Source organism: Oratosquilla oratoria, chromosome 41 (genome assembly GCF_046742065.1).
Source record: "Oratosquilla oratoria isolate Oo_2021 chromosome 41, ASM4674206v1, whole genome shotgun sequence".
NCBI classification, from domain to species: Eukaryota; Metazoa; Arthropoda; class Malacostraca; order Stomatopoda; family Squillidae; genus Oratosquilla; species Oratosquilla oratoria.
Window position 1 is genome coordinate 20,568,674 of NC_134817.1, and position 12,500 is coordinate 20,581,173.

The 12,500-nt window shown below is 47.4% G+C and overlaps 1 protein-coding gene across 28 annotated transcripts in view; it reads left to right on the forward strand.

The window, feature by feature from the left end:
• The window catches only part of shep (RNA binding motif single stranded interacting protein alan shepard), a 654,273-nt gene that overhangs the window by 596,488 nt on the left and 45,285 nt on the right, over positions 1–12,500 (forward strand). For 24 of the 28 annotated variants that reach the window (XM_076178136.1, XM_076178133.1, XM_076178134.1 and 21 more), the window contains one exon: positions 2,557–2,601. The exons of the other annotated variants lie outside the window; for them this stretch is intronic. In XM_076178136.1, coding sequence (XP_076034251.1) covers positions 2,557–2,601 — 45 coding nt within the window. The remainder of the gene's footprint in view (positions 1–2,556; positions 2,602–12,500) is intronic. 28 annotated transcript variants of the gene reach the window in all.

Genomic DNA, 12,500 nt, shown 5'->3' on the forward strand with positions numbered 1-12,500 from the left:
GATCCGACAAATGTTTTGGAACCATGAAAGCGGGGGTGTTGGCGCCAGCTTATGTTGAACTTGTTGGATATATTTTCCCAGAACTGCTTGCTGGCTGTCGTATGAATCATGGAATGCTATGAAGGAGGCCTTGTTCAGCAGTGGACTCAGGATGGCTGAATTGATTGATTGATTGATTGGTTGATTGCTAAGGTGGTTATGGTGGTGGTTGAGATGATGTGCTATATACTGGGACTGCATCAGGAAAGAGGTCTTCACCGTGATATTGGTACAAGAACTTCACGTCGTCATGTCACAGCGTTTACAGTGTATGAGCCCAGCTATGATCTATGTTGTCATAGTTATGGTATTTTGTGGGATCGTGCCTCATCGTAAGGCCATCGTGTGTATGTCTGTCTGTTTGTTCGGAGTGGAAACATTTTGTCTGAACCCGGACTGGGCCCCCCAGTCCATGGAGTCGGATGTCTTTCCTCGACTGAATAAAATGAGTAAAGTGAGTATGACGCGGTGAATTGGAATTGGGAATCGATTCGGGAAGCCTCGCCTCGCCCTCCCACTCCCTCTTCCCCTCCCTCCTCCCTCTTTCCCTCCCTTCTCCCTCTTCCCCTCCTCCAGAACTCTCCATCCTCTCTCTGCAGAGAGAGGATGTAATGATGTAATAAGCGTTAAAGCATAATTATTGTTGATACTGTTAGTACTACTGCTATTGTTTTTATTGTTGCTACAATTCTAATCCATTTGCTAATCATCATTCAGAGGATAAGTACGTCATCTTTGTTACAGAAAGACTAACATAAGCAAGCAAGCAAGCAAGCAAGCTCTTTGCAGAACATTTCCCCGTAGAACATGACAATTATCGGCTTTAGGGGCCTTCCCTCAGTTGAATAAATTTGCCTAGTACGAGCCAGGAGAAAACCTGGAAGATGTAGTTAGTGTATTGACAAAAAACATCGCAAACATGATATATGAATAGAATTAATTTAAGTCATTTATTTCCAGCGGCAGTACCGTGTTTATCACTATGGAAGTAGTAACAGAACAATTTCCATTTCGAAGAAACGTTGCCTTCTAATGTCCAAAACAAAACATTAAAGTTTATAATGTCAGAAGTTGAGAACATATTGTAGAAAAGTTTATTGAATTAGCAATTGAAATCCCCCCCCGGGGGAAAGGTGGCAGGTTGGGCGAGAGATAACAGTAGTGTCTGTCTCTTCCCGGCCCTCGCCCTTCCCCTCGCCCTTCCTCTCGCCCTCGCCCTTAATCTTGCACGTCCCTGGTGCCGCCGTCGCCCACGGGGACCCCCACCTACCCAACCCCCATCACCCGAGTTGCTGCTTCCACCAATCCACTCGTTATGTGAAATATCTGTGTAAATATGAAAGAGACAGGTTATTACTTTTTGCTTTGAGGTCTAATCCGTGCACTTTTACTTTCGAGTTCTTGAAAGTTCTTGAAGAGAATTCCATCCTTCTTATTTCACACTCGCTGACCCCCGACGCCTGGCCCCTTGCCACTTGGGCCAGGTGCAGATCACACCTGTTTTAACTGTCGGGGAAACAGGGCCGATCTGGCTTCGTTAGCTTACACACACACCTGCACATACACACACACACACACACACACACACACACACACACACACACACACACACACACACACACACACACAAACTATATATTGTCAGTCTACCACTATTACTGTTATCTCAATAAACCGATTATTATTATTATAATTTATTATCACACACACACAGACACACATACACACACACACACACACACACACACACACACACACACACACACACACACACACACATGCCCACCCAACCCTTTCATGATGCGGATGCACTTCCGGTCCTTTTTATTGTCGCCTGCAGTCAGTGTTGCAGATATTTCGCGGCGATAGGACGCGTTTGCCTCTGGTTCATATAGCTGATGGTGCGGCGCGACCTTTTGGGCGAAACGTGGCAGCGCTGTGTTTGTTTACATCGTGGTGAAAGTAGCTGAGTGGTGTTCCCAGCTGGAGTAGCGAGAACGAGGGTGCCACGTAGACTCTGGTGGCACACTTCGTAGACACATGAAGGCCAACGGGCACCCTGATGCCGACACTCATGAAGTACATATTTTCCGTGTTCGCTGCTTAAAAAAACATATGCAATGAACGTGAGATGACGCTTTGAAGGCAAGGAGGGGCAGGTTCTTTCGAGATTGTGAAAACCTTTGCATGATACGATTTCGGACACTTCAACGCAACCCAACGTGATCTATTTAAACTGTAGCCTAATATCACAGGAACTCAGAACCCGTGAAAAGAGGCGCGAATGACCCGTAGAGTTCTCTCTCTCTCTCTCTCTCTCTCTCTCTCTCTCTCTCTCTCTCTCTCTCTCTCTTCTCTTTATCGTATAGGTCTTGTGGGTCTGCAATAGGTTCCTTTGCGCATAAGAAAAATCCATTAAGAGCAGGGACTGTTGTTGTATGAAAGATTCATATCTTATGATAAGATGTAATTTGTTTTTTTCTCGTGATACTAACAGTTTCATTTCTTTCTTTTCAGGTAAGTATCAGAGCGGGCGTCTCCCTGAGACCAGGTACCCTGAAGGTTTGTAGTTATGTGATTTGAATGTATACTTCATTATTTTAACTGTGGTTTAACAGTTGTTGGGTTTAGGGCCGCCCGGTTGTGCGTGGAACCCATTTTCGTCCCGTCAGGATCGCTCCTTATCCAAGGGGGTGCTTCCACCCCCTTGTAGGGAGTAAGGGGGGGAGGAGGTTATAATTCAGCACGAAGAAGAAAAAAGTGGAGAACTCGAAGTGTAATCCAGAATTTTAACTGCCCTGAAAGAGGGACTTTGTTGTCAGCGTAGTTGGGGCGGAAAGTGAATGGTCGAGATAGAGAAGGTTTCAGAAGTGTCTTGACGCTGTTCTTGTGGGTCTTAGAAGAGGAAGGGAGAAGGCTTTGGTCAAGAAGAGACGTCTAATAACTAAAGGCTTGATGACCTAACCGGGTAGTTTACATATGACCCCGCGATAAGAATAGCTTGGTTCTGCAAACCTGTACATGGTACGAGCGTGTGCGGCATCGGTGCAGCGTGGAAATTGGTTCTTCCAATTCCACCCCAAGAAAGCTGCCCTGATCATGGTCACGGTCGAAGGAAACAAACCACTTTGGCCGATGGTGATTTCTCAATACATCTTGTAAGAGATGTCAAGAGAGGTATGCATGTGTGGTGGCAGGTAGACGAGATTAAGAATTTTGCAGGAGTGACGTGGCTGAGGTTGGCACAGTCGTAATTGAGGGGATGTTCTTATGCGTGTGTGTGTGTGTGTGTTTGTGCTCAACCCTCTTTCCACACCGGGTGGCACTCCTCTTGTGTCTTACTGAGTGGACGCCGCGAGATGGGAAGCGTGGAAGAAGGAGACCAGGCAGGAGGTGGAGAGATGAGATTGAGAGGTTTGCAAGAGTGACGTGGCAGAGGTTGGCGCGGTCGTGTGAATTATGGAATGCTATGAAGGAGGCCTTTGTTCAGCAGTGAACTCAGGATGGCTGAATTGATTGATTGGTTGATCTTATGTGTATAGAGGACTGCATTACTTCAGTAACTAGCCCCGTCACTGCCGAGGAGATGCTACAGACAAGAAGAAGACAAGTTGGCGACACTGAATATAATGGAAAATGCCAACAGGTACATAAATGTTAATAGAGGTTGGCAGAAGCTCTCCTCTGAGGAAGCTTCCGCCACGATGACGAAGGAAACAGACTCGCGGCAACCAGAGTGGACAAGAAGAGTGCCACCCGGTGTAGAAAGGAAGTTGAGCACAAACACACACACACATGCGCGCGACTCGATGCCGCAGTGATAGCGTTCACAACTGCTCCTACAGAGGTCCGAGCTCGAACCCTGTCCAGGGCTGAAATAATTTCAGTATCGCTGCTCTGCGAGTCGTTACTCCAACTCGTGGGCTGGGAGTTTTGTGTGTGTACGTATAAGGTCAAAGCAGTACCCATAGATCGGTCATATATGAGCTCTGAGCTCTCTTCCGGGAGGGTAATAGTTGTCGATCACTTGATCCAACACCTGATCCAAGACCATGGTGAATCACACACACACACACACACACACACACACACACACACACACACACACACACACACACATATACACAGGTGCGTCGGAAAGTGCGCGTGAAGCGGTCGTCATTCACACGTGAAGGAGTGCTGTGAAGTCTTTTGGCCAGGTGCGCCCGCACAGGTGCACTTGGCACTCAGGCCCTCGGCCTCTTGGCATATTGGCACTCTCAGTATCCTGGCCCTCGGGCCTCGTGACGCCTTGGCCCTCGATTTTCTTGGCACCCTGGATCTTGGACTTCGTAGTACTCTGCCCCATACGCCTCTTGGCAATTTTGGCCCACTTGAGGTTTTTGGCACTCAGGGCCTCGGAGGGGGATTTCTCTTGTTGGTGTGTGTGTGTGTGTGTGTGTGTGTGTGTGTGTGTGTGTGTATTCACCTCGGATCTGCTGCAGTCTCTGTCGAGACAGCCAGACACCACCCTACGGCAGTGAGCTCGGAGCTCCTTATTAGCCGATCTCTGGGTAGGTCTGAGACCACTCACACACCACACACCGGGACAGCAAGGTCACAACTCCTTGACTAACGTCCCGTACCTACTCGCTGCTAGGTGAACAGGGGCTACACGTGAAAGGAGACAAACCCAACTTATCTCCGCCCGACCGGGGAATCGAACCCCGGTTCTCTGGCTTGTGAGGCCAGTGCTTAACCAATCCGCCACCGAGCCGTGGTGTGTGTGTGTGTGTGTGTGTGTGTGTGTGTGTGTGTGTGTGTGTGTGTTTTGATATGCATATGACATTGCCATAGATTCGACCACCACCCCCAACCCGATCCTTATTCCGTTTGGGAAGAGCTGGAGATAAAGGTCTGGAAACAGGCGTGAATTCATTATGTTCGAAAAGCCATCCTGAGACCACTGCTGAAAAAAGGCCTCTTTCAAAGCATTTCATGGGTCAGACGACCGCGCCAACCTCTGCCACGTCACTCCCGCAAACTTCTCTATCACGTCTCTCCACCTGTCTCTTTTTCTATTCTCTATTTCGTCTCTCCTGTTTTTAATCTGCATGGTCCGTCTTTTAATAAGGTCGTTTGTAGCTTTGGAGTATTTGTTTCCTCTAATACTTTTTGTACTTCCTAATTTCTCTGCCGATTCCCTAATGATATTCAATAAATTCAAACACATAATTTCGACGGGTTCCTCGTTATTTCTTAGAGCTTCGAACCTATTTTTAATTTCTAACTGAAAATCCTTGTTATCTTTAACCCGCGTAAGTCTTATTTTATTTTCTAAAACTAGTTTATTTCTCTCGGCTCAGAAATTGAATTTAGCTGTACAACCTACCATTCTATGGTCACTACCTATGTTGACTTTATAATTGTAACATTGTTAACGCTCTTGCTCCCATCTCCTAATATGAAGTCTACTTCGTTCTTTGTTGTTCCATTTGGTCATCTCCAGGTTCATTTACGACCTACACGCTTTTGGAAGAAAATGTTTATTATCCTCATGTTGTAGTTCTCTGCAAAATTGACTACCATCTTGCCTCTGTCATTTCTTTCACCTACTCCAAACTCCCCAATACACGACTCATCTCCCATCTTCTTTCCCACTTTAACTTTAAAGTCGCCTATTACCAACGTGTACTTTATGTATCCATTACCTGACTTAAATCATCATAGAAGGACTCAATTTCATCGTCTGAACTCTGTGAAGTTGGTGCATAAACCTGAACTATTTTTAGAGTGCCTTTTATACAGTCTAATCACAATCCAAGCTACCTTAACTGGTAAACTACTGAATTTGACTGTTACCAGCAACCTCTCGTTCTATCAAAAATCCTACTCCACTAGGTCTTCCTTTTTCCTTACCTGTATTGTAAAACAGGTGGTGACTATCTTGTAACTGTATCAGCTTTTCCTCCGCTCCTCGGGCTTCGCTCAGTCCCACGATGTCCCACGTGATGTTGTCTAGTTCTTCCATTAAACTTTTCAGCCTGAGAGAGTTCTCACGTTGTGTAAGTATAGATCTACATTTATTCGTGCCTTTTAATGTCCAAGACTTGGACCTGCTTGGACAGTACTCACATAGGGTGGCACACTGTCCGTAAGCACACAAGGCAATGCGGTTGGACCTTCAGGGGACGATGATCCATCAAGAACACCCGGTTTTCTTTTGCTTGTGCAATTCATTTTTACTATGAAGGAATTTTGGCAGTAATCTCACCTCCCTGCCAACTGGTTTTCGGTGAGATATCCCTTTGGTGTCACCTTAGTATATTCGGTGTAGCCTTATATATCTGTACAGTGCCCAATGGTCCACGCTGTCATTATGACGGTACCCCATGTATCTACGAGGAATTTCCCCGTTCGCCATCAGGGACGTGCCAGTTAGCAGTAGGTCCTGCGACTCTGTGCGAGCTGCTCTTTGATCTTTCTTACAAACCTGTTCGATGCGGGTGACCCTAAAGAAATTTCCTCTCTGTCGATATAGCTTTTGTAGTCATTAAGACTCTCAAGTCTATGCACTACGTCCAGGTGTCAACTTTTGGATAGGATTATATATGTATATATATATATATATATATATATATATATATATATATATATATATATATATATTAAATGACGTAGATGTAGTAGCACATGAGTAAAATAAAACTCGGAGAAAGATACGCTGAGATACAGAGTAAAGCGTAAATTTCGACTACTGACTGTGATCCTCTTCAGCAGTGGGTCTAAGTTTTATAAATATACTGTATATATATATTCACACACAGGGCGATTAAGTAATGGCGGGGCGCGATTTTAATATAATGATGCCGCGCCATGTTGAACCCACTGGAAGAGGCAGGAAGACGAGGGGGCGGGGGCCTGTTGAGTGACGAAGCAGTAAGGGAGTGTGGGAGAGAAGCGGAGGTGGAGACGGAAATGGAGGCGGAGGCGGCATGGGGGCAGAGTTAGGAAGTGTGGAGTGGAGATGTGGAGGGAGGGAGGGAAGGGGTAGGTGGTTTGTGGAAAGAAATCGAGATGTAGCGATGGTTTCTTCTTATTCTTCCATTTTTATTTTTTGTTTCTCCTTTCCAACTTTCATCGTGTCTATGATATTACATTTTTCGCTCTTCTCGTGGGGGAAAGCCTCTTGGTCTTTTTCCCCCTTGTAAGAGGGGTGGCCGTATGAAAGCATCCCTTCGACTCTTCACGGAAAAGTAGGGAACCTACGACCCCCCCTCCCCGTGCCCCATTCGCTCGCCTCCTACGACACGCATGGGAACTCGATGGCGGTATTCTTCTCCGCCCCTACTCCAGCAGGAGCTGGATGCAAGAAGAAATAAAGTTCCGTGCAGCTGTGGTTGTGCGTTCGTTGTCGGTCAAGCTCGATAACAGCCACATCATCACAACCGCCCTCCCTCCCCTCATCCAGTGATGAAAGAACAGTGTAGCGAGGATGTTGGGAGCGGGAAGGGCGTAAGTGTAGCAAGTGCGGCGGATGTGTTGGTGATAGTGGGAAAGAGGAGGAGGAAGAGGAGACAGTAGTGTTGGAGGAACGTAATGGGTGTGATTGTGGTGGAGGAAACATGGCGTAGACGAAGAGTCTGCAGTTGGAGCGAAGATGGTGGAGAAACCCTGTTTATGTATGCTTCTGGTAGGATTTGATGCGATAGCAATTGTGGTGGTGGTGGAGGAGGAGGAGGAAGAGGAGGAGGGGGAGGAGGAAGTAGAAGAATGCCGAGGGGAGATGGTGGTGTTTGGTCAGGAATGCGCCGAGGGCAAGTAAGAGAGGCCACCCCTTTGAGTCACCCCTCAGCTATGCCAAATGCACGCCCGCACGCACGCAAACATGCACTCTTGAACGCCCGCACACGCAATCACTTTCTGCGGGCGTGGGAGAGTGGGAGAGGGAGAGAGGAACACACACAAGGGACGGGTGCCAACCGTTTCGTGGCCGAAGAGCGACTAGTCGTCTCGAAGGATGGTTTTGCAATGGATAGTATGCATGCCAACAACCTTAACGACGCATTGTCTTTGAAGCCTATGGCGGGAACGGTGGACTCTCCTCCTCTCACTTGCATTGCCACTCTTCTCCCCCCTCTCTCTCCCTCTTAACCTCCTCCCCATCTCCCTCCCTCCCTCCCTCCCTCCTGTCCAGCACATGCTAGTTCGATGTTTGGAGTGTTTGCCCCGTGATCTGAGATACCCGCCCGGCGTTCGAGTCCTCGATCAATGGATTTTCATTTACGAGAGAAATGAGTTCCCTTCGTTGACCTCTCCCCCTCTCTCTTGCTCTCTCTCTCTCTCTCTCTCTCTCTCTCTCTCTCTCTCTCTCTCTCTCACACACACACACACACACACACACACACACACACACACACACACACACACACTTACACACACACGACATACATTTCCTCCCTCGCCTCATTTCCGACCTCCCCTCCCATTCCCTCCGCCCTCCCCCGTTCCCCTCCGCCGCTTCCCGCATTCCTGTAATTATGCTTGTAGAACGGCTGGGCCTCCTCCATCATTCACTCACCGACCAAAGCCTCGCGCCGCCGCAGCCGCCGCCGCCGCCGCCGCCTGCTGTGCCTGCGGCTCGAGGCTCCTGACGGACGAGAACGTGTAAAGGGTGATCCTGCGTGGAAGTGTTTGCTGGATGGGGCAAGGGTTTGGTGGCGCCGTCACTCGCCTCCTCCGAGTTCCTTACTTCGATCCGAACTTCGAAGTTAGCTTCTTCAGGAAGGTGCTGAAACCAGAGATCAGTCTTCGGGAAGAACCTACATACATTCAGAGAAATTGCTGAGCGGTGTGTCTGTGTGTGCACGACAGGCGATCGAAGTTCCATACTCAGTCTAGACGACAAGGCACTTGTGTCCCGAGTTTTTTTTTTTTTTTTTCTTCTTCTTCTTCTTCCTCTTCTTCCCGGAACAAGGGATGAGAGGTGGAGCAAGTCCCCTACTGACTGGACGCAAAGAAATAGTAAACATAGAAGAGACGCCGGGAAGAAGGTGGAGGGACGAGACAGAGAAGTGTGTAGGAGTGGTGTGGCGGAGGCTGGAATGTTCGAAATAATCTTTGCAGAGAGAAGCGTGTGTGTTGCCGTGGGCTTCAAATGGCTGATGACTTGATTATATCCTGTTCCTAACACGTAGCCAGGCAGTTCTCAGTCTGTTGTGAAGTTGCTCAATTTGAGGACAAAATCTTCCTAAATATAGGATCCTCCGGATAGCAGAAAGAACATAAGAATGAAGGAGACCGCAAGAGACCATAAGGCCTACACTAGGCAGCTCCGTATCCATCACCACCTGTCATCCCCATCCATAAAGTTGTCTAATCGTTTCTTAAAACAACTGATAGTTTCAGCGCTTACTACATGGTTATTAAGTTTATTCCATTCGTCGACCACCCTATTAGTAAACCAATTCTTGCCTATTTCCTTTTTAAATCTAAATTTGTCCAGTTTGGAACCATTACTGGGAGTCCTGCCCTGTTGTTTTATTATGATGACCTTGTTTGCATCACCCTTGTTAAAGCCTTTAATCCACTTGAACACCTCTATTAGAAGCACTTCTTATTCTATTCTATATACCAAGAGTTTTTCCCCCTCATATGGGAGGTAGCCAAGTCAAGGGCACGTACCTCCTCCCACACAAGTTTTCGTTAATCGCGTATATTTTGCGAAAGACGCTTTCGTTCGAAATATTGAAAATGCGTAAATGTTCGCAATTCCCATGAGAGGACATCTGTGTGAGGAAGAAGGCGTCAATTTTTTTTTTTTTTTTTTGAGAATGGAAGCTAAAAAGATATATATACATATCTTAAACACTCTTGTTATCTATTGCCGCTAACCAGAGCCAAGCATCTGAAGCGTGCCACCTTGACGAAGAGGCCAAGGAAGGAAGAGAAACGAAGGGGAGGGGAAGGGAGGGGGGAGGGGAATCTGAAAAGAAAATGAGTTTATGGAAGTGAAGGGAGGTACAAAGGGAAATGGAAGATGTGAATGGAAAATGGATTGAAGGGAGAGTAACGACAAGAGCGAAGTGAGATAAGGTGAAGAGGGGAAGGGAGACAAGGATTGTATGGAGGTGAGAAGGGAGACGGGAAGTGGAGGGGTGTTGTGTAGGGGAGGGAGGATTTTTTTTTTTTTTTTTTTTTTTTGGGGGGGGTGGGGGTGCGGGAGTGAAGTATCACTCCCACGAGCTTTGTTTGAACCCGTAAAAAAAAAAAAAAAAAAAAAAAAAAAAAAAAAAAAAAAAAAAAAAAAACAAAGAGGGAGGAAGCACGTAGTTGAGGATTTCTTGAGTATTTTGTCTTCAGGGGGAAGGGCTGTCGGACAGCAAGGCTCACCCTGGCCTCAGTACTAAAAGGAGGACCCCCTGACACCCCCGGGAAGTGGGGTGGGGAGTTGGTTGGGGGGGATTAGGGGTGCAAATAGCCCCCAGACCTCTCGGTTCCCAACGAGTTGTTTGTTTAACCCAAGATGTTGTTGTTGACGTCACTCGTGGGCGGCAGCAGCCGGGGTCAAAAGTTTGTGCCAAATTGGCACTCGCAGTGCCAATAGTAACGTCTGGTTCTGATCGTTTTCTATACAGCGCCAGCGAGCGAAATAGATGAAGGTATCTTCTTGTGTTGAAGAATATATCGAGAATTGGCCAACAGAGGACAGGTTTGGAAGATGGCAACTGTAAATGGTTTAAGACTGCTGCTGTGAATGTGTGTACGCGTGCGTCCGCGCTTCAGTAGTGGCTACTTGAAGACGTGTGACCTTCGACCCTTAAGCTGACCAAAATCGCTTGGCCCTTGCCTTGACGAAAACCCATTGGACGAGTCGTTTTCACTCGCTCACTGCAGCGTCGCCCCTTAATTAATTAACAACCGAAATCCCGTCAGTCACAATAAAATCGAAGAACGAAAACGGAAGAATCTGCTTCCCCGACAACATAACCTTTTCCCTTCACGATTCTCTTCTGACGAACGCTTCATGACTTCAGCCAGCACCTCCCCCCCCCTACCCCTCCCCACCCCCACCCCCTCTCGCGGGGGTTTGGGGCAGCCTCCGTGCATGCACACGACCGTTAGCGCGTGCATGCGTGCGTGCAGTCTGCGTGCTTGCATGCCTAAGATTGCGCTCTACAAAGGCGGACGGCAAGAGCCCCTACGGGTTCCGGACTTGGTGTAGTGAGCATCAACAAAGGACGCCCATCACGGATTGATGAAGTCCATTGATGGTGTAACCTTGAAATGTGGTGGTTGGTGGTTGGTGGTAGGTGGTGGTAGCTGATGATGGTAGTGGCGGTGATGGCAGTGACGGTGATTGTCATGCCTCTAGAACAGCGTTCCCCAGCCTTTTCAGACCCTGTAGTTAGGTCTAAGTACCCCAGCACCCTCAAACCCCCTATCCTTATAACTAGAAAGGATAGAGGTAAGTGTATGTGCCAGCATAGGTAATGCTACTCTAGAACCTCAGTTCCTTCTGCTCCCTCGTCTTCCTCTGGCAGTTTATCCGTTTTGTGTAATGTCTGCCTTCCATCGTGAACCGGAACTTCGATAAATCCATTAGCCTCAAATTCTGGGGCGCACTGCTATCAAGGCTGCTTTGAGAAACACAACCCTCCCCATTTCTCTCTCTACACACTCACACACATGCACGCATGTATGCACGCACGCGCCCAGGGCTGAAATAATTTCAGTATCGCTGCGCTGCGGGTAGTTAGTCCAACTCTCGTGGGCGGGGAGATGGGGGTATGTGTGTGTCTAAGGTCACAGTATTACTCATAGATCGGTCATACGAGCTCTGAGCTCTCATCCGGGAGGCTAATAACTGTCGGTCACGAGTCCAACATGTGATCGAAGACCATAGTGAATCACACACACACACACACACACACACACACACACACACACACACACACACACACACACATATATGCTCCCTTCCCACTACCCCATGAGATAAACAGAACACAATGGCGCTCAAGCACACTCAAACCACACTCACACACGCGTACTACCCCCACACGCACGCACGCACGCACGCATTTGTGCACTTGTGTACATACGTAGGAAGGTCGTGTTTTGAAACCACTTGTTGCGGGGGCTCGTTAGACATCTGCTTCTCTTGTTACGCTTTCACCATTCCCTTCCTTCTTTCCCTTCCTTCCTCCCTTCCTCCCTCCGTCTCTTCCCTCCTCCACAGCAACAAAAGTCTCCTATGTAGTGCCTCGTAAGCAATTTTCCTTTATTGTTATTCTTATTATTATAATCATTTTGTCGAAATATTTTGTAACTATCGTTACTTTATTGTAATTATTTTTGTAATTATTATTTTGTTACCGTTACCATTATCATTGCAGTTATCATCGTTATTATTACCACTACTACTGCTACTGCTATTACTATTAGTACTACATGATAAGCCTCCACTGAACTGAAGTGGT